At 38.3% G+C, this 22,923-nt stretch overlaps 1 protein-coding gene across 1 annotated transcript in view; it reads left to right on the top strand.

Annotated features, from left to right (window-relative positions):
- The window catches only part of Mmrn1 (multimerin 1), a 41,826-nt gene extending 19,410 nt beyond the window's left edge, over positions 1 to 22,416 (top strand). The window contains exons 4-8 of the mRNA XM_038319611.1: positions 3,730 to 3,843; positions 4,951 to 5,124; positions 6,585 to 8,543; positions 20,271 to 20,423; positions 21,287 to 22,416. Coding sequence (XP_038175539.1) covers positions 3,730 to 3,843; positions 4,951 to 5,124; positions 6,585 to 8,543; positions 20,271 to 20,423; positions 21,287 to 21,708 — 2,822 coding nt within the window. The 3' untranslated portion in view covers positions 21,709 to 22,416. The remainder of the gene's footprint in view (positions 1 to 3,729; positions 3,844 to 4,950; positions 5,125 to 6,584; positions 8,544 to 20,270; positions 20,424 to 21,286) is intronic.
- The last annotated feature ends 507 nt before the right edge of the window (positions 22,417 to 22,923 follow it).

Here is a 22,923-nt window from a genome sequence, read left to right as displayed (position 1 = left end):
GGCTGTCTTGAATAATGTATTCCAAATATCATCTGTTTCAAATATAGGTGTTTTAATATCGTATATATGTAAAATTATTCACAAGGAGAATAATTTATAAAATGCCTTCTTAACCTTGGCCCCAAAGATTACTACTAAAGCCCCAAAATCCTTCCAGTGTTTCATGTTTGACTCTGTTGCACAAGCTCTCTCTGTCTTTCTGTGCCTCGTCTGTGTGTTTGCTGCATTGCAGGAAATGTGGCGCATATATATGAACCCAGCACGACTATGCTCAGATGCTTGCTGACATCATGGCCATCTTGTCCCCATCTAAGATGTTTGGACACGGTGACTGACAGCAGCAGGATTCTCTCTGAAGCTATCTCTGGGTCTCCAGGATGACGTTCTATTTCTGCTCTATCGCTCTATTTGTCTGGAATATCCAGTGTACTCTCTTTTCCATTGTTTTACATCAATGGTGTTTTGTTTGTTTGTTATATACAGAGTTGTTCTTTAACCAGAAAGGCCTGAAATTCTTGTTAATCTTCCTGCTCCATCCTATCAAACACTCCAAATACAGCTGTACACCACCTGGATTGACTATATTCTTATAATCACCATTCATAGAATTTTTTTCTTGAATGTTCCTATATATGACTATATTATTAATAATATTAAAAATGTTTTTCCTTCCAGTTTTCGGAGATAAAACTATTAACTGTAGTCAAATTCATGACTTTTGGATTTTAGTTAACTTCTAAAAGTTGTTAACTAAATAACTTCTAAAAGTTCAGTTAATATCTAAGATTTATGTATGAAAGATATTCATTTCATTAATAATATTTTAGTTTTTAATTGACTTTTGGTTTCCTAAACATTTATTTTTTTCATTTCATTAGATATTTATTCCACAAAGAGTAGGGGCATAAAATTGATATGTCATGATATCCTATTTTATAATAATTATATTATGTGACATAGGAAATATTTTTTAGATAGTGCTGGGTTGGAGTTCTATTCATCATACATCCTGAAGAATATATCTTTTATCACATATACATAGTCAACTTGAAATAAACTAATATCATAGTTTTAAGATTAATTATGTAAGTTGTTATACGGTATTATTGTGTATTTTATGAAAAGCATGGTTCAGTATTTTGACAACTGATAAGACACATTAATTCATCCTGACTAGAATCTGTAGTGTGGAGCACAAAGCCAGCTATGTAGGAAGGAAGACTGACAGCCTGGGTGCAGAATGGGAGGAGTCTATGTCGGAGGAATTTTGAGCCATCAGTAGATTTTAGATGTGACCGCTAGGGAGACAGCAACAGCTTCTTTTATGGTCCATAATCCATTTGCTCGGCCCTATTGTCTAAATCACAGAGAGAATGACGATGAGTACATGAGAGAACTGAGGAATCCTGAGCAGTTCTTGCCGATGCCACTTTTTATAATGGCCCACTTCTTTACGGAAAGATGAGCACATGGTTTTCACCGTTAGATTGTAATAAACCATACCTCTAAAGCATGTTCTAGCCATAACTAGGATCCTATTTAAGAAGCATGAAGACTGACTTTTGTATTTCAGTTTTACTGTGAATATAGAAAAAATTCTGCCTCGTATCAATAAATTGTATTAGATGTGGAAAATCTTTCAATTCTTTTCTAAATTAGTGGATCTAGCCAGAGCCATGAATCAAAATCACCTAACAACTTGAAATTTTTAAATACATATGTGTCCAATCGCCCAGCATAGGTCCAATGAGCAATGGCCCTGGGAGAAGAATTGGAACAACAGCAATAGTTTAGTCTCCAAGTCACAAAGACTTCATAAAGACTTCTAGTTTCTATCTATAATAAAATTAAAGAAACAAAAAACCCAATAGCACTCTAAAACAGTAAAAAGCAGCAACTAAGATGCAAGATATGTATAAAAAGCTGAGAGTGGGGAAGTTTCTATGGTAATTAGCCTGTGTCACACTGCCATGGCACTGACCACTCTGACCACTCTGCTTTAACTCCAACACATTGTCTCACTCACTTTTAAATTGACTAATGCTTTTTCTTTCTGTGGTCAAACTCCAGAAAGTCTGCAGTAAGGAGATGGACAAGCTATTGTAGTCCTATTACACCCATTTGCTCATCTTGCCATTAGTATTTACAATCTATGGTCTGGACACTCCTCACTGCCCAGAGAAACAGGGAATGGGATGAGGTCAGATTGCAGAGGAATATCGATCATGCTGCTTTACTTCAGTGGTTCACAAGCTTTAGCATGCACAGAATCATGTGACCATCTTGGTAAAAGAGGGATGGATGCTCCACGCAGAAATTTCTTAAATCAGGGTAGGGTTCTGAAGCTATAGGTTTAAATTTTCCCAGAGAATGTTTTCATGGTCACAGGAGTGACTCCAATTTGCAAACCATTGCTTTACTGTTTAGCTATGCCCTTGAGTGGGCATAGATGCCAATTGTTAGAAACACACTTTATTATTCCACCCACAAAGGAACCATGGCAGGAGAGCTGCACTGTTATTTCAGAGATATCTTTGCATGAATTGATCTGAATTCACACCCAAAGAACATTATTGTTGGAGCCTCACAGGGGATTAATACTTTTCACTCCTTACCCTAATTCTCAAACCATTGTTCTTGTCTCAAAACTCTGCAACAATTTCTTCTCCTAAATAACTCATCGGTTTTGGTGGGAGGGGACATCAAAACAAACTCTACACAATTGGAAATTCATTGATTTAGCCCAAGTCCTTAAAGAACAGCACGGCAGAATTCAGTCTAATAATGGAGACAAACCCCAATTAATGGCAAACCTACAGCATGTTTTAAGGAGCAGGAAAGCGTAAAGATTGTCAGCAAGGCCACATGTGCATCGTAGGGGTCATTGACATGCAGCTCAATTGCCGTTTCATTGACACAAAATTTCATAGGGAAAGAAGTCCAGCTAGACACCAAACACGTATTTACATATGTCTGTGTGTAGGCACCAGTGATCAAATGTGTTCATTCAAAGTCTATAATTTAAGCATGTATTACTGAAGTGTTTAATATTGCAAATGACTCTCTCAAAATTGTTTTCCCAGAGAAATATTATATAGACATTTAAATTATTTGATTTGTAAGACATGGTATTCCTTAAATATAGGTACAAGAATTTCTGGTTTTTATGGATTGTCACTGACTTTATGGGTTGATTGCCCTAGAGATATACCTGTAATTGTTTAATTTTACCATTAGTTTATCAGAAACCATGTGTTCATTATTTTTTTAATCTTGGAACAACTGCTTAAATGCACTGTTTATTAAGCAGCTGATTTGGTGTCCTGCTGTAAGGAACATGCAGCTTTCACTCCTTCCAGCAGTCACCAGTTGGGAAATGCATTACTGAAACATCAGTCCCCTTACAGGGCTGCTGTTGCTTTTACCATAATGGATTGTAATATCCACTCAGTTTCGTAGGCTGCATCTGCAAAGGCTTCTGTCTATTTTTTTTCTCCCACATGGATTTTGAATAATTCTTTTTTCCAAGGCAAAATTAGAACCCCAACCTCTAACTGCATGCGGCATTACCCTGTCCCATGAATGGGGCAGAACAGTTTGCTCTGCAGTCAGCCTCATCACCACGCTTCAGTACACAGGAAAATGAACGTCAGTCCCATTATCACTCAGGACTGGAAACAGGAGCCCCTTCCAATGCTAACACTGAATACTCTCTCTGCTTCTGTCTAGCTGAAGAACAGCAGCAACTGGCACACAGTAACCAGGCTGAAAGTCACACAGCTGTTGACCACGGAACAGCCCAGCAGACCCAGCAACAGCAGAAGCAAGACTGTTGCGACCCAGGTCTTAATTACTGTCACCTTCAACCCAATAATTGTCAATACCATTTCAGTGGTGATGGATTAACACACTTCTCAATCCTGTTATATGGTTGCTAATTGTTTGGAGAAACTGCACTAGAATGTAGGTTCCCAAATGGAAAAGATATATATTAAGCAGTGTGGGGAAAAAAAATCCATGCACAAACCCAGGAGACTAAAGACGCTACAATCACACATCCAGGGAACATACCAGTTTTCCAAAATCAAGCTCAGCTTTTGTTTGATGTAGAAGGAGCAGCTCGACTGAGTTAAAAGAGCTGGGAAGGCTGTTTTGACTGATAAGACACCACAAAGGTGTGCTGATAACTTGGGGAAATGGCTGTACACATAAGACCTTGTATTGATCAAAAGTCAACCTGGGATGGGTTTTTTGTCCTATACAGTACTTTGCCATCTCAGACTTAACTTTAGCCCCAAAATGAAGTTAGTGCCAATAACATCTCTTCAATAGTAGCATAGATTTTGATAAACAAAGCAAAGCACCCCACTGAGAAATGATAATTAAAGACATCTCTTTTTTTTAAATGCAAGAGATCATCATGTTAAGAGAAATACAGATTTAGAAAGAAAAACATCATGTTTTCTCTCACACATGAAAACTATATTTATACAAACTCACATATAGGATCTATGTGTGTGTGTGTATATATATATATGTATATATATATGTATGCACAAATATCATACATGTATTAGATACATGCATTTGATAATAGATATTAGATAGATAGATGATAGATAGATAGATAGATAGAAAGATAGATGATAGATAGATGATAGATAGATAGATAGATAGAAAGATAGATGATAGATAGATAGATGATAGATAGATAGATAGATAGATAGATAGATAGATAGATAGATAGATAGATAGATAGATAGATAGATGATAGATAGATAGACTGAAAGGCTTAGCAGTAGGGGAAGTCACTGAGGAGGAGGAAACGTGGTCTGTATTCTCAAATCTATAAGTGTATGGTGTACTTGAACTGTCTTTATACACGATACATTTTGACAGGTGTTACATCTATTATTTTAATGGTACTAAATCTCTCTCTTTTACATGCAGCTGTGATTCAAAAAATGGCAGAGCAAATGAGCCAGCAGGCGATGAAGCTGACATTTTTGCAGAAGAAAGTGGACAATGTTTCTCTGGCCACAGAGGACATGAGGAATGCATACCTCTCCCTGGAAGGGAAAATTGGTGAAGACAAAGGCAAGGAATTTCAACCTCTTCTAAAAGGTAAGAGTAAAATAAAAATTATTCATTGACATGTTCTCCTGCCACTTTGAATCTTTACTTTAAATTAAATAATAAAAAATGAATATTTTTAATGAGGTAATTTAAAATATGTAACTTAAAAATACTTGGAAATTGTGTTTCAAAACATATTTTTGTAATACTCACTTGAACTGGCATTTTGTACCTAGTTACAGCATAACTTGTATTTAGCCATTGTTAGAATGAGCCCACTTGTCCATCACAGTTGCTAGAAAAGAGTGATGTTGGTGATGCAAAAGGAAGACATAAAAGGGGGGGGTGATATAACTATAGTATAATCCAAAACCTTTAAAACTGAATGTCAATAACATCGACAAAAGAATGCCATTGAAGTCACATGAAACAAAGTCAAGTAAACTTTAATGAGCAGCTCTTCCATTTACCATTATTTCTAGCTAGACTTTATAAGTATATGTTTTATATGCTTTATTGTTCCTATTATTTCTGTATGAGATAATGCTTTTTGTTTGTTTGATTGGTTTTTGTTTTGGTTTTGTTTTAGACTTTTCAAGTATTCACTTTCTACTTAAGTCATTTTAAATAATCCAGACCATTTTTCTTCCCATCCTCTTCTTTTTCTTCTACTACCTCTTTCTCTCCCATTTCTTTCCTCAATTTTCTTTTTCTTTCTTTCTTTCTTTCTTTCTTTCTTCCTTCCTTCCTTCCTTCCTTCCTTCATTCCTTCCTTCCTTCCTCTTTTTCCTTCTTTCTTTTTTGTTTCACACAGCCTCAGCATGTTACCAGGTGCATTTCAAGTGTTGGAAAAACTATTAAGTGTTTACTGCTGGCGATTTCCTCTTGTTAGGCCAAAATTAGTGTCATATTATTAGCATGTCTTAAATTCATATTTTAAAATGTCTCACTCATCTTGTAAAGAATAGTAATTTCAGTACTTGCTTTTGTAAGGCATTGTTAAGTCTTATGGATATCTACATTTCCCTTCAAGTTATTAAGGTTTGTCTCTGATTTATTAGCATTCATGAGTTCACAATGTAAGTGCTGCCTTTAATTCCTAGTCAGTTGACGATGCAGTTATATACTAACAACAGGAACATACTCAGACAAAAACTCCAGCATGATTTATTTTCATTCAGAACTAGGCTTAGGATTGCTGTCGAGCAGTCTGTGTCACTGGAGTCAATAGCATTTCCTGTTTGCCATTTGCCCATAAAACCACTGGCTTATAGTGATAGTGTGTTCTACATGGTAATTGATTTTCCATGTCATATTTGCCAGTCAAAGAAGTGGTTATCTTTTAAGAATACTAGAAAAAAATTAATGTCATAAATATATGCAGGGGAGAATTACTTTCACTAGTACATGTAGTTAGTGTTTGGTGTTAGAATTTTAGCCTTTTCACAAATACGTCTTTTTAATTAAAACTGTGTGTTTTTTTCTATTTTTTATCTTATTCTTTTTAGCTCTAAAATCAAAAAGCATTGATGATCTGCTAAGGAGTATAGTGAAAGAACACTTTCAAGCCTTCCAGGACGACATGCAGGAAACGATCGCGCAGCTCTTCAAGACCGTGTCAAGTCTGTCAGAGGACCTGGAAAGTACCAGGCAGGCAGTTCTCCAAGTCAACGCGTCCTTGGTTTCAGTAACAGCCCAGCAAAAACGTCCTTTAACACAAGAAAATCAACCCACATGGAAGGATATCACTGACCTAAAGAACAACATCACGAATGTCAGGAAGGAAATGGCCTTGACCTGTGAGAAGCCGATCAGGGAGCTAGAAGCAAAGCAGGCTCACTTGGAAGGAGCGGTAGAACAGGGGCACTCAGAACTAGTTCTGTACCAGCAAACCCTCAATGAAACTCTCTCCAAAATGCAGGAAGCGCACACACAGCGGTTATCAGTTCAGCAAGCATCAGGAATGGAGAATGTTGTCTCTGAGGAATCAAGCAGCAGTAACGTCACTAAATATCTCTCCGTGCTCCATGAGACAGCAAGCAAGCACGGGCTGATGCTGCTACAGATGCTCAGTGATTTGCGTGTCCAAGAAAGCAAGATCAGAAACCTCACCATTCTTTTGGAGATGGAGAAAGAGTCAGTCAGGGGAGAATGTGAAGAAATGGTATCTAAATGCAGGCACGACTTTAAATATCAACTGAAGGACACAGAGGAGAATCTGCATGTGCTAAACCAAACCTTGTCTGAGGTTATCTTTCCCATGGACAACAAGGTGGATAAAATAAGCGAGCAGCTGAATGATCTAACATATGACATGGAGATCCTCCAGCCTTTGTTGGAGCAGAGGTCGCCGATTCGACAGCCGGTTATACACGAACCAAAGGAAGCCGCGGTTACGCGCAGAGAGCTACAGAACCTGATCGCGGCTATCAATCGCCTAAACGTTCTTACTAAAGAACTTACAAAAAGACACAACTTACTCAGAAATGAAGTGCAGAGCCGGGACGAATTCTTGGAAAGACGTATCGGTAACCATGTTTTAGAAACAGAAGATGGCCTAAATAAGACAATGACTGTCATAAACAATGCCATCGATTTTGTTCAAGATAACTATGTGTTGAAGGAGAGTTTAAGTGCTAGGTCAGATAATCCCAAGGTTTGTGAGTGTAACCAAAATGTAGAATCCATTTTGTCATTCATTTCTGAGTTCCGGCGACTGAATGATTCTATTCAGACTTTAGTCAATGACAATCAGAAGTATAATTTTGTTTTGCAAATTGCTAAAGCCCTTTCAGCTCTGCCCAAAAATGAGAAACTAAGCCATTTAAATTTTCAAAAGGTTTATCAAATGTTCAATGAAACCTCTTCCCAGGTGAAAAAATGTCAGGAAAACATGAGTAATTTAGAAGAAAATATACTCTCAGCAACAAAGACTGCCAAAGAGTTTGAAACTCGTTTGCAAGGCGTTGAATCTAAAGTGACCAAGACACTCATACCTTACTACATTTCATTCAAAAAAGGTGGTGTGCTATCAAATGAGAAAGATACTGATCTTCAGTTGAAGGTATTAAATTCCAGATTTAAGGCACTGGAAGCAAAATCTATCTATCTTTCAGTGAATTTCTCTTTGCTTAACAAAACTGTTCATGAGCTTTCAATGGCATGCCGCAATGCTTGTGCTAGCACTTTTGGACAGAGTGCTCCCTTACCTATGTGGACCGAAGGTCCCCTGAGAGACAGTATGACGGAACTTGTGGAATCAATTGTTAAAATAAAAACTCAAGCTGTTCTATCTAATTTAACCTGGAGTGTTGATCGATTAGTGTCTGATGGTCTGGCAAATATTGTCAAGCCTCAGAAGCAGGTAAAACTTCAGAAGAAACCCAACGCACTTAAGAAATCTGTGAACGTGACGACCATCTTGATAGGCCGGACGCAAAGAAACACAGACAGCATTCCACATCCTGGTAAGCTGGAACTGAAAAACTACTTTGAGCCTCTTTCATGCTATAGGTTACATGCTATTGGGTAGATCCTATTTCATAGCCAGACTGGACGCAGGGAAGGCACATACTCATGCTTGGGCTAGGTAAAGTAATGTAAAGTAACTGATGCACTCTGTTATGTCTGATTGAACGTAAGTTAGATGTCAATGTGCAGCTAAACTTTAATAGATATCCTGTCTACACATTTCCACTCTATCTAACCAGACCATTACAAAATAAGCTAACATTCTTCTACGAAACATCTCTCCATATAGCTAGAAATTTAGACCATAAATTAATCTGAGCTTTAGTGGGTAAAATATGAAATAAATACTCAATAAATGTCTCTCAAATTACTGAATGAAGGGACCATTCAGGAATCAGATTTGAGTAGACTTCAGAAAGGGATGGATGTAAAGAAAAAAATCTACTTGGCTACAATTTAGCAAAGAGTGAGATGTCTTTGAAAGCTCGGAGCAATGAGTTGGCTGCAGTGAATATGCGATGCAGAAGTATGAAGTTGCTGCAGTGCCAATCATTGTCAAACAGACCAACACTAGGACACAAGTTAGGACAGTACTAAATAAATATGGTCCAATACAGTGAGGGGAAGAAGTAAAAAGAGATGGTTGAAAGGAGCCGTGAAAACTGTTGTGAGGGTGTAGTCAGCAGAAAATAGGAGCAGGGGAAGAAGTGAAGACCTAAGATTCAGGTCTTGATCCTCACTGTAGCACTGAGTCTCTACTTTAGTCAATAACCTTAAAAAAGAAAAACAAGCTGGCAGCGGTGGCGCACGCCTTTAATCTCACCACAGGAGGCAGAGGCAGGTGGATCTCTGTGCGTTCAAGGCTAGCCTGGTCTACAAGAACTAGTTCCAGGGCAGTTAGAACAGTTACACAGAGAAACCCTGCCAAGAAAGAAAGAAAGAAGGAAGGAAGGAAAGAAAGAAGGAAGGAAGGAAGGAAGGAAGGAAGGAAGGAAGGAAGGAAGGAAGGAGGAAAGGTAAGACAATTCACCCCTCTGCATCTGTTTCTTGTGCTGAAATGATTGGTTTGCAGTAGGTAATTTCCTAAGGTCATGAGGAAAAATGTACCACAGTGCATCACTGTGAGAAATGCTATGCTCACAGCCCAGGGCGGTTCACTTACAGAAGAGAGAAGCACATTCTGAGTTTTGAAACAGGGCATGAGAGGATAGTCAGATGTTGCTGACTGCTCTCACTTGCGTGATTAATTTGATTAAGGGCCTGACAGGAAATAACACAGCTCTGAATTTTGTTTTTCTGATGGGACCTTGATAAAATTCCTTCCTGTGCATTTATTTACTTTTCAACCAAATTTAATATTCTTATCTATGAAAGTTAATAACAAAAACTTCTTTATGGCATCTCAGTCAAGACAAAAATAATAATGCCAATACAATAAAGACACACTGACACAATTCCAAGTGCAGTCAATGTGGAAATCCCTTTCAATGAATTCACTGTTTAAGGCCTGGGATCCTTTCAAGCCAATGTCATTTGCTCACCTGTCAACCCGACCCTCCTGCTGTGGGCTATAAATTGGTGGCATTCCGTGAACACTGAACAAGTAAGGACTATATAAGATGACAAAATCAGGGATGCTAGCTAAAGCACCTGAGGGGCCAGAGCTTACCGGACGGTAAGGTGTCTGCCATGAAAGCCTTGGGGCCTGAGTGCAGATCCTTAAAATTCCTGGGAAAAGCCAGGCATGGCTATGATCATCTGTAATGGCAGCAGACAGGGCCAGACACAAACAGGTTTCTGGAGCTCTCTCTCACCAATCAGTCTAGCAGAAATGGTGAACTCCAGATTCATTCAAGAGATGCAGAACCCTCAAAGAGTAAGATGGTGAGCCATTGAGGAAGACATCCTGACACCAACCTCTGGTTCATTCACAGGCACATGCTCTGATACACAAGTGCAGACATACAAGCACAAGTTTTGTTGTGTTTGTTTGTTTTTAGAGACAAAGTTTCTCTGTTTAACCTTAGCTGTCCTGGAACACACTCTGTAGACCAGGTTGGCCTTGAACTCACAGAGATCTGTCTTCTTCTACCTCCCAAGTGCTGGTATTAAAGGCATGTGCCACCACTGCCTAGTGTCCTTTGACTTTTGATATTGTAGGGAAACACCCAGAACTACATTTTCTTTTGCATAACTAAAACCAGAGGATAACACCATTATTTCTGAAACCTCTTTATCATATTATTTATCTTTTAGCAATATTTACAAGAGTATAATTTGTGAGAATAATCTATATATCAATTTTAATAGATTATAACTTATTTTGAAGCCTGACCCTATTAACATTCACTCACTGCAGACTTTGTAGATGTACTAGATATGTTGCTTCATTCAACAATGCCCACAAGACAGGTATTATCATTCTCTTTTGAAGAACCAGGAACAGCTAGCGAATAACCAAAGTATCCTCCAGGTATCAGGTTCCCTGATCTACTGCCTCAGGCCCCATCCTCGATCCTCACCCAGAGATGGGAGAATGTACTCCTATGCCTTCTCCCTTATGCTTCTCTTCCCTGCCTCTCATGCTCTTCAGAATATGACTGCCACTGAGCATTCCATGTGGCCAAAGCTCAAATTCCTGGGACTTTCCTTTATTAAGTATTCAAAGACTGACATCCAAGACCTCCATTGATACGGCTGAAATCTTGATACTGATTTCAGTTTGACTCTCCTGTGACCTGACCACAGGATAGTTACTGAAAGTCTCATGAGTTATTCATGAAATCTGCCTTAACCTGTTATAGAAAAAGGAAAAGCCTGCATTCAGTTATGCTAAATATGGTATCTACCAGGCCATTGTTGAGAAGCTATTCTGGCTTAGTTTCTAAACACTTGATTTGTTTTTATACAATACTCAGATAGATATCAAAGATTTATGCATTGTAATTTCATGTTTGAAGGTTTGTTTGCACAGCAATTGGCTGACTGGTCCCTGGAGAGAGACTGGCTGTTTGCCCTCCCAAGGGCAACAAACTCTGCAATATCACTGTGGAGTGAGCAGACTTTGTGGTCTCCACTCCCCACTGTTTAAGCATAGAGTCATGTTACAAACCTCTTTTATCCGTGATTGTTCCTGTACTCCACTGAGGAAGACTTCAGTGTACAGAATATTCAGCACCATGCCAACATAGTTTTCCAAACTCATCCGTCTCGTGAATATAAAGCAAATTAGGAGGAAAGCCTCATGAATCCTGACCTGTTTTCACTGCTCACACATTTCCAGCGCTTGTGACTGCATACAGTTGTGATAACTACTGGGTGCTGAATTTAGAACCAGGGCTCAGACCTTTCTTAGTAACACATTTATTTGTAATGTAACGTATGTTTGAAACTGTAAATCATCTGTAAAATAACTGGACCACCTTACAAGTTTAGTTTCTAGATCAAGGAAATGCTCTGCCTGTAGCCCATTATCTAGTTATGATTATGTGATGCAATTCTCTTAGCTCTGTTCAACTGCTTACATTTTTATTATTTCACCCAGTGTTTGATGTCTATTTTCTTTTATCACTAGAAATTCAGGATTGAATTTTTAATCTTGCTGTTTTCTTTTTCTTTTTTCTAACAGCTTCTGTCTTTCAAAAAGTCATTGCTTGAAACTCAGCATGGGCATGTGGTGTGTGTGTGTGTGTGTGTGTGTGTGTGTGTGTGTATGTGTGTGTGATGAACCTTGTGACATAATGTGAAAAAGTACAGACTAAAAAGCATAATGACTTAACTGTGCAAAATCCTGCACATTGTTAAGCAATGAGAAAGGACCTACACATGCTTCTTGTTTTCTTGTGGTGCTGGGGATCGAACTCCAAACCCTGTGAGAGACAGGAAAGTGTTCTCTCAGTGAGTTACATTCTCAGTGCTTTACAAAGTCTATAAAGAATGGTTTTCTTCAAGAGAATTTTCTATTGGTATGATTTTCTATATTACTTAAAATAAGATTTTTTAAGTGCACCTTAAGATAAGATATATTTGGCAAAGGTGACCTCTGTATAAAGTAGCTACTTTAAATCACTTCAGTTACAAAGGCTGATTGAATTCAGAAGTTGTTGTTTATTTTAGACAGTCTGAAAACCACACACATTTGGTGATCCCTGGAATCACTACAGTCTTTGGAGTTCGTTGTATCCACAGCTAAAATGGAGTATAATTTAAAAAAAAAAAAAAAAGACCAGGTATGGCAAAAAATTCAGGAAAGACTCAGAAAATTAATGAATAGGCTTCTTTGTGCTTCCATTATGAAGAGGCCAATGTCTTTGTGCTCTTTAATGGAATAGGGAAAGATGTTATAATATGTGCACCATATCTCTTCGCAGAGAAGCCCCTTAGCTCCCATGTCAGGCAGGCATGCTGTTCTTAACAGGTACAGAAACCCATTCTCTGAAGTGACAGTTGCTCAGCAGGAACAATCCTGCATTTCAAAAACCAAATTGTAAGCACAAAGCAAGTTTTAAGGATGGTGCAACTTCTCAATTTCAGTTATGTGTGTCTTTACCCTCTCTTTTCCTTCACACCAACCTTCTTTTTATGCTTTGATTATACAGAATAACAGCTTCCACTATGACTTTTTTTAAAAAATAATGCATATTCATAATATATTTTACTCATTTGCCTCTCCCTAACCATCTTTCTGTGAGACCACTTCTTATTTCAAGATCCATTAACTCTTTTATGTGCATAGAAGCATTAAAGATAGTCTTTGTGTCATTAGATAGGCCTGGTTATAGGCCTATCTACTAGGAATGACTTCCACTGTTCCTATGGATAAAACATATCCGAGTTAAAGAGAATATTAAATGAACAAGTTTCTGTTCATGACTTCTTGTGAATTAAAAGTGTCCCCTCACCTTCTTTATTATCTCCCTTCCTGTGGAGACTGGCGACAGATGAAGCGGGAAGGCTGGCAGGTTTAACAAATCCTTCATACCAGGAGGTCTATGACTAGTCTAAAACCCATGCATTCAATGGTCATTTTCTGAACTCAAGTTTGTAGTATTTGGTCTGATGATGTGAGAGACAGAGAGAGAGAGAGAGAGAGAGAGAGAGAGAGAGAGAGAGAGAGAGAGAGAGAGAGAGAGAGAGAGCACAGAGATGGAACAGTTGGCTGTATTTATCTACCCATTAACTGGGTTTGCATGTTTGCTCAAGCAAGAATCAGCAGTTTTCACAGCAGTAAACTCCTCTGACACCAAGACTTGGAAGAAAATTTGATTACTAATGGCTTTTTACACCAAATGCAATAAGTATATTTTTGCTGCTCATTAATTACAATGTTTCATTTGACATACGGCAAAATAGCATTGTATTTTATGTATTGATTATCACATCCTTTTTAAAGTTAGTCAACACCAAGAAAATTCTTTTTACACTACTTAGTTTGAAGTATTAATTTGAACTTCTAGAGCTGTGGAGATAGCTCATTGGGTAAAGGTACTTATTCTACAAACATAAAAACCTAAGTTTGAATCCCCAGCAGCCACACAAAACAAAGAGGCATAATTGTACACGCCAGTGACCCCAGCATTGGGCACAATACAGATAAATGGATTCCAAAAGTTTTCTTGATAGCCTAGATTGCAGGTAGAATTAAATATTTTTTAAAACAACATTTGAGGGGTTACAAAAAAGGAAAGCCAAAAAAATATTATCAACAGATATTATGTGAAAGAAAAACAATTATAAAAATTAACATTTTTAAGAAAAAGCAGCAATGACAGAAAAAAATTTCTACACATGAATATGTTAGAGAGCCCAATATAAGTAATTGAATAAATTAAAATGTTATATATAAACATGCACCTTGACACTTCCAAGACTCGTCAGGAAGGGAATGTGAACTATTTCTACAGTAATGCAAGGTTAAGTTTCATATAACGAATGGGGAAGCAGAATGACACTGACTTGTGCCCGTAAGTATGAGAGTAGAAGGTTTTGTCATCACTGGAATCGGGGTGAGATATGAAGAAAGGTGAGCGTGCGAGCAGTCACCTAGCAGCAAAAATCACACAGTGAATGCCAGACTGCTTTCACCTGCGTGCTGTGAAACTGGCCAGAAGCGCCAGGGCGGGTCCCCACTAATCCTTTTGAAACTCTATTATGTCATGGGCAGGGATCACAGTTACTGGCTCGGTACAATGTTATTGTTTAAATCAGTGGTTCTCAGCCTCCCCGATGCTGCAATCCTTTAATACAATTTTTGATGTTGTGGTGGTTCCAACCATAAAATTATTTTAGTTATTCATAACGTCATAACTGTGATTTTGCTACTGTTATGAAACATAAAGTATATATCTCATATTCAAGATATCTGCTTTGTGATCCCTTCTGAAAGGGCCACTGTACTCCCAGATGGGTCATGACCCACAGACTGAGAACTGCTTGTTTAAATGAAAAAAATTAAAAGTGAGATAGTTATGCTAAAACAGAAGCATACAGTAAAATCATGAAGTAAAATATAATAATAACTTGTGCATATAACCATGTTCTCTAACTTACACAATCTATTGTGTATATAATAAGCAAGAATAAAGCAGAACACAGTGTGCTAGTTCCGCTGTGAAATTCTGACTGAGTAAGTTGTGATTGAGTGCTGTAAAAAACGAAGTAGATGGAGTGTAGCATCAAATCAGTGCCTGTCTTCAAGCAGCACACACGGGGAGCAGGCAGTCACAGCCACAAAGTGCGAGTGTTTGTGAGGGCAAGGTGCTCTGGAACGGAACGAGCTCGCTAATGTGTGCAAATTACCACCATCCTTTATGCAATGTTATAATAGGATGGAGAAAAAACCCAACTGGAGTGCATATTAGAGTTCAAAATGCCAAGCTCAAGATTCGTGAACTATCCCAAGACAATAGAAAATTAATTTTAGTCATGCTCTGGGTAGGGAAATTAGCATTAAAAGATTAGCCATGCTCCCTGCACAAGATAGTAAAGCGTTGAGTTGGTAAAACCGCTCTACTAATTGTTCTTATCTGCATGACACCCCGGTGCTCTTTGTGAAAGTGTGAAGACAGAATTTGGATAAAGCACTAAGCACCAATTCAAACTTCCGTTAACTTATTCATTCATCCTTTAAAGCTTTGCCGTTTCGCGTATGTCACACATTCGGTGAATTCATGGCGATGTGGCTAAGAAGGTAACTGTGAGCCCTGGCTTCCTAAGCAGGGAAGTAAAGACACGTGAGCAATTACCGTCCAGTGTGATAAGTTCAATACGAGACACATACAGCATCGGGCAGTCATTGAGGGAAGGTAATTGTAGCAACAGGGAAGGTGACTAAATTGCATTCTCAGAGTTCACTTTCTATGCTAATTCCATAACAAATTGATTATTGAACTCCTAACCATTTTAAAGTGCTATGGAAATAAAGAAGAACAATCTGAGTCATGGGATGTATAAAAGTAGAGTTGTAGCAAACTACGAGTAACTTCAACTGCCATACTGTTATTAACCATGCTTGCTGGTCTGTGAGGCCCAATCCCTGACAGGGTGCCATGACATATTTTAGCATTGATTAGCTAAACACACAACATAAATGTGAACATGCTCTCACCGCAGGCCTGGGTCACTGACACATTCACACAAAATAAAACAAGGCACAGTTTCCACAGACAAGTCAAGTATAGTAACTTTAGTTATTGACAGTACTAATCAGAAACACACAAGTTGAGGTAGACTTTTAGAGGCTGTCAGTAGCATCAGAGTACAAGCGACTTGCTGTGATAAAATTTTAGACAGATGCAAAGCTACATAAGACCTACGACTTATTTTGCATTGGAAGAATATGTGAAATCTTTTCAAAAGGGACAACTATCAATTGTCACTGTAATTTCTACCATCAAGACTCAGTTGGTATAATGTATGTAGTACTAGGTATCATGGATATTACATCTTAAACTGTGAGTCACAAAACTTGAAGGCCAGAAATACCTTAAGTAGCAAGTGGGGCAAAGAGTGCAACCAAAAAAAAGAAAAAAGGAAAAAAAAAAGAAAGAAATTTTGGAAGCTGATGCTGCGGACAGGTGATTAGAAATCACAGGGCAGAAGTCCGATTAAGCAATTCACAAGAGGTTTGAACTGCTGCAGTAAAAGGATAAAGTTCAGGTGCTCAAGTAGGCAGAATTGAACCCCATCTTGCAGATTAGTGACTCCTCGGAAAGATCGGGATGCAGCGTGGGCAACAGGCTCAGTAATGCTGAGAGACGAGAGCACCATCTCCGAAAGTAATGGGGCAGGAGAATGACAGCTGAGTGTGCACACCGGACACCGAACACGAAGCAGAAGTCTTAGCCTTGAAGAAGTGAGTGGAATTGGTAGCAATGAGAGAAAGTCGTCATTTCATAGTGTCTTGATTTTTTTTCTCCCTGGAATAGGTCTGGTGTCTTTACAGACCGAGTCTACAGGTGAGGTTGACATTATCACCTGGGAAAGCTAGAATTATAGAGCTTATCAAGTTTCAGAAATAATTCATTGTCCTGCAACTCTGTTGTGTAATCTACTCATTGCTAGTGAAGTTTGTTAAGTGAGCAGTCTCCCAAGAGTTAATCATGGAGTTAGGTCAGGGATGTCAAAACGAATGGAGCCAGTGCTTTGCAGTCAGGAGCTCACAATTTAACAAGCAATCGAGACTCCCTGGGAGTTTTCAAGCTATCAGGCAGTGGGCTCAGTTCCAGAATGAGCTCTGACTGCAATCGAAAGGCCTGAATGTCTGGTTAAAGGCATGAACCTGTTCTAAAAATGCAGGTCAGCTTACAACATTTCTTCAAATACATTGAATGTAATACATAAAATATGTTGCCTAAACTGTTTAAATACTTTCCTAGATGGGAGAAGTAGTTTATAGAATCTCTGTAAAGAAAATTCCAAAATGATTGGCATGATTGAATGTACTAATATATTCTCTTTAAAAAAAATAAGTAATACAGGCATGAAGTTTGATCACAGTTTTAGTAAGTTGCTTATGTACATAGAGGAACAGATTTTTTACATAAAACAATTATTAAGCAAAACAAATCACCCAGTTTTAAAAATGAGAAATATAGGTTCCTCATTTCATGCAGCCATACAACTCCAGGGTGTACATCTTTCATGGAGGTTTTGTTGTTCCCTTTTCTGATACCACATCTAATCAAGTAAATTTCAGTGCTAATACATTTAAAAATCACCCTGCATCTCAGTAGTCTTCTGCACATCTCTATCTGACTGTGTGTGTACATCTGTTGTTGTGTATGTGTGAGCATTTATGTCTGTGTATATGTCTTATATGTGAGTGTATGTGTGCAACTGTATGTGCAAGTATAGATGTATGTGTGTATGTGCATTTGTTTACATGTATTTTATGTGTGCATGTGTGTGTGCATTTGTGGCTTTTTGTATGTATATAATTGTGTATATATAGCTACATGCATTTATTTTTATCTATATATGTATGCACACATATATGGATGTGTGTAAACATTTTTGTACTTTGTGTATATATATATATGTGTGTGCATATGTGTGTGTGTATGAATTCAAGTGAATTGGCATATACAGTGCAACTTGAACATCCATATTTATTAGGTATTCACAATAAGCAAGATATAAAATCTCATTACCTGCTCATCAAAGATTAATAGATAAATAAATATATTGTCTGTCAGGGATGTGGCTCAGTAAATAATGTGTCTGCCATACAAGCATGAGGACTTGAGTTCGGATCCCCAGGACTCATGTAAATAGCCAGGCACAGCAGCTTGCATTTATAATCCCAGAACTTGGGAGGTAGAGGCAGGAAGACTATGGCTCTCATTGTTCAGCCTAAGTAGCCAAATCAATGAGATACGGATTTAATGAAAGGCCATGTCAAAAAATCAGATGGAAAGTGGTCAAGACACCCCACACCAATCTCTGATCTCCACATGTATACATATGCACTTAATAGCACACCTGAACACACATACACATGCAAGAAAGATGTTTTGTGAACATACAATAGAAGCTTATTCACTTGTAAAAATATTAAAAATATGTCGCATGTAGAAAACTAAATGAAGCTGGATGTCACCACGGTGAAACAAGCCAGACTCACAAAAATGTAATTTCCTTCACATATAAAATCCAGTCATTATATATGAAGACAGAGTAGGGGTATGCTGGGGGCATGGGGAATTCCAAAATTTAAGTGATCTACAGTCACAAAATTTGAAATGAGTGAATTTTAAATTTAGATTACTGCCACAAGGTGGCGCCATAACAAAAACTGTGGCAAGTAAAGAATGATTCTCCCAGCACTTTCTCTGAATTTACATAATTTTGCATTATGATTATACCTGCTATTGTAACTTGAAGCTCTAGCAACTTCTTTTGTGTGTACTGCATGAACTGTAAGCTCCCCAACAGTCATAGAAGAATGTTGAGGGTGTACCACATTCTTTAGTTGCTCTTCTTTCTCTCTTTGTAGCAATATACTCTGATTTATTTGACAAGTTGAATCACTGGCTATTAAAGGGTTTTAATTTTTGAGATAAAATTAAAATAAATCAAAATAATATTACAAAAAAACCCTATTAGCAGTAACCTCTGTGTACACAGACCAGAAGTATGGACCTAAGTAAATGAGCCCTTTAATGTGAGTACGGCCAAATTTTCCAGTCAAGGGGTCTGGCCATTTAACTGTCAATCAACATTTGACCTTTTTGTCAGATCCTTGTATTTGAATTTTTAAACTGTTTCTACCTGATATAAACATGATTTAATTATAGCTAAATTTACTATTACTTAATAATAGTAAGTCATATGATCCATAGTAGTGTCAAAGGTGTTTAAAGACCTACAGAGAGTTGTCAGGGTTCAGTGAATTGTCAGCTCATCTCATTAGCCATTTTCCATTTTTTAAGTGAAAATGTTCTTGTGTCTGATGATCAGAGGCTTTCATGAATGATAAATATGAGTCACTAAATTTGTGTGTTAAGATTTTTCTCTTGATTTGTCACTTACCAAAATTTTAACTCTCAAAATAAGATTCTATTTTCAGATGATCAAATATAAAAGACCTTTTCCCCCCTTTACTGTTAAAAAGGGTAGAGCTAGAAGGATGATGGTTCAGACTCTGAGTACTTACTAGTCCTACAGAGAACGCTGGTTCTATTCCGAGCACCCGTGCCAGGCAGCTCACAACTGCCTCTAACTCCATTTCCAGGGAATCTAAGTCCCTCCACTGGCATGAGCAGGAATCTGTACACATATGGCACACATAAATTCATTCATGTGTTCATATGAACACATTAAAGTTTTAAATAATAATACATCCTTAATATTAAAAAAGTGTCTTCCTTCTCTAATGATTTGAAACCTTACCCTTGGCATTTTCCAGTTCAAATATAAATAGTTCTGTATTTGGATAGTTATAGTCTGTTCCAAAGTTTAAGACACTCAAATACAATTGATCACAGAATTATCTTTACATCACACAACGGGGTCAGATATAAGGGTTTCGCAGGACCCATGTCCACCCTGATGAGTGCCAGAAATGAGCTATCTGCTTGAAGTCCCATGCCCACACTGGTGAGTGGCTTCAGGCTAAAGACACATTTTCCTTATTTCAAATTCAGCATTTCAACTATTCTACTGCACAACTCTTGCTGGAGATGGAAATAGATTATCCGTTTTATGCTGTGATTCCCTTCCAGGAGCGCATGAACGTTCCAGCTGCAGCAGCTTCCCGTGCCAGAACGGCGGCACGTGCATCAGTGGGCCGGCCAGCTTCACCTGTGCTTGCCGGCACCCTTTCACGGGTGACACCTGCACTGTGAAGACGGAGGAAGAAAACGCCCTAGCACCAGGTACAAGCCTCACCTTGTTCTGCTTTGCAGTGTCACCTAAAAACACAGGCAGGAAATAGTTGTGAAAGACCGTTTGTGCCTTCTTAGCCTGTTTTTCCTGTTTTCTTCACTCCTGTAGATTGGTGTTAGTTTCACATCTGAAAGTGCAGCACTCCTGGCCCCGAGGCTGCTCAGCCGGACAGGGTACTGGCAGGCAGCTGACACCTGAATTTGATGCTCAGATCACACAGGGAACAGGGAGAATTAACTCCTGAAAGTCGACCGATGGCCTATACAAATGTACATATATACAAGAAGAAGAAGATTAAATTTTAATGTAGCACTCCTGACTTTTATAATAGAAAATGCGTACAACATTTAAAATATATTATCTTTCGTGGCCACAGAATATTTCAAGTCAGACTTTCTGTTTCCTGTGTTCAAAAGTACATTTTAGTTCATTTTTAATCTTTCCTAAGTGTATATGGCATTAATTACACAAAAACTTGCTGCTGCCTGCTTCTCCTTGATGAACAAGGCTTCGTTTTACTTCAGTTTCAGCCTCTAGAAAGGACTGTGGAAACTGTCTCCCCACCCTGCAGGGCATTCTGGCCTCCTCTAATGATCGGGCTTTGAATCGCACCATCTTTAGGGAACATAAAATGTACGCATTTCTACAAAACAGGTGTGGGGTGTGACAATCAACCCTGATCTAAACAGAGAAACAGGCTCCGGGAGACTGAGAGTTTCCAGACACATGGGCATTGTTCAGCTTGGTGCTTGTGCTAAAGACTGGGCAACCGAGATAAATTGAGAACTATAGGAAGAAAAACAAGATAAAAACCTGAAAAAATAACTCTTGCCTTGTTTTTTTCCTTGAACAGATTTTTCCAAAGGATCTTACAGATACGCTCCGATGGTGGCGTTTTTCGTATCTCACACTCACGGAATGACAACTCCCGGTCCTATCCTGTTCAATGATCTAAGCGTCAACTATGGCGCTTCATATAACCCAAGGACTGGCAAGTTCAGAATTCCATACCTTGGCGTGTACATATTCAAATACACTATAGAGTCATTCAGTGCTCATATCTCAGGGTTTTTGGTGGTTGATGGAGTAGACAAGCTTAGATTTGAGTCTGAAAACCCCGACAATGAAATACACTGTGATAGAGTTTTGACTGGGGATGCCTTATTTGAATTAAACTACGGGCAAGAAGTGTGGATGCGTCTTGTAAAAGGAGCAATTCCAATCAAATACCCACCTGTGACCACATTTAGTGGTTTCTTGTTATACCGCACCTAAGATTGTCTGAGAGAAAGACTGGCACTCCACTCCAGAGCTGGCTCTCTCTCTCTTATTTTTTTATCTACCCTTGCACACGCATCTGCTCTGTTGTGACATTTCTGCATGAAATGAGAAATGTCTTTTAAGAGTCTAATGTCATCAAATGATTTGGTTAGCCTGTGCAAGAAAGGATTGTTTCCCCTAAGGAAACGCAGAGACTGCACAGAAACCCAATGTGTATGCTACTGTACACATGCCTACCTATGCTCTCTCATTGTGGTATCTCCAATGTAAAATAAAATGTCAGCCACATGCTATTGTCAGTCGCAGCAAGACTTGCCAAGGAAGCTTAAATTCTGATTTATTCTCTGTGTGTAACTATAGAACAAGAGTTTCCTAGAATAACAAACTCAAATATAATTCAAAGGCAAGAAAAATCGCCGTTTTTCAACTTCTATTTTTGCTTTACTTTTGAGTTGATTGTTCTTATATACTAACATTTATATTTGTGCTAAAAACTAAGAAAAGTAAAGTATGCTTAAATATTCTCTTTTCAAAATTGGAAAATGGAGAAATAACTGACTCCTACTTGGATATTTATACTTAATTCTGTGGATATGTGTATTACTTCTCTGCCTCTGTCACATAACATCTACATGAAGACAAGTGTAATGCTTTTAATTCATATTCTTTTATTGTAGTGTTGTGGGGAATTTGGGGTTTCCTTTTGTGGACTCTAAGTCTTAATAATAAAAGATTATAAAGATGGACACTGAAGGAAGCTCAAGTCCCATTTCTGTAAAGTTTGGGCAAAAATTAGCAGCTGTACATTTGGGCAGCTTCCAGGAGGAGTGACACAGAGAAGAAAGGAAAAGGTCATGAGCTTTTCTCCCTTTTTCCATTTTTCATCTGATGTGTGTGTGTGTGTGTGTGTGTGTGTGTGTGTGTGTGTGTACGCAGATGCATGCATGGATGTGTGTATGTGGTTGTGGTGTACACATATATGCATGGTTTTGCACATGTGTAAGCATGCATGTAGAGGCTTCTGGTTGGTGTTGGAAATCACACTTGATCACTTTTCCACCTTATTCATTAAGACGGAGTCTCTCAATCAAACCCAGAGGTCTAGGATATGGCCAGTCTAGCCAGCTTGCTCTGTGGTTCCTCTATTACTGGAATTACAAACAGGCATCCACACCCAACCACCATCCTATGCATTTTCTGAGAGTCCTC

This window comes from Arvicola amphibius, chromosome 2 (assembly GCF_903992535.2).
Source record: "Arvicola amphibius chromosome 2, mArvAmp1.2, whole genome shotgun sequence".
Lineage (NCBI taxonomy): Eukaryota > Metazoa > Chordata > Mammalia > Rodentia > Cricetidae > Arvicola > Arvicola amphibius.
Note: the sequence above shows the minus strand (reverse complement) of the source record. Positions and strands in the feature narration are given on the sequence as shown.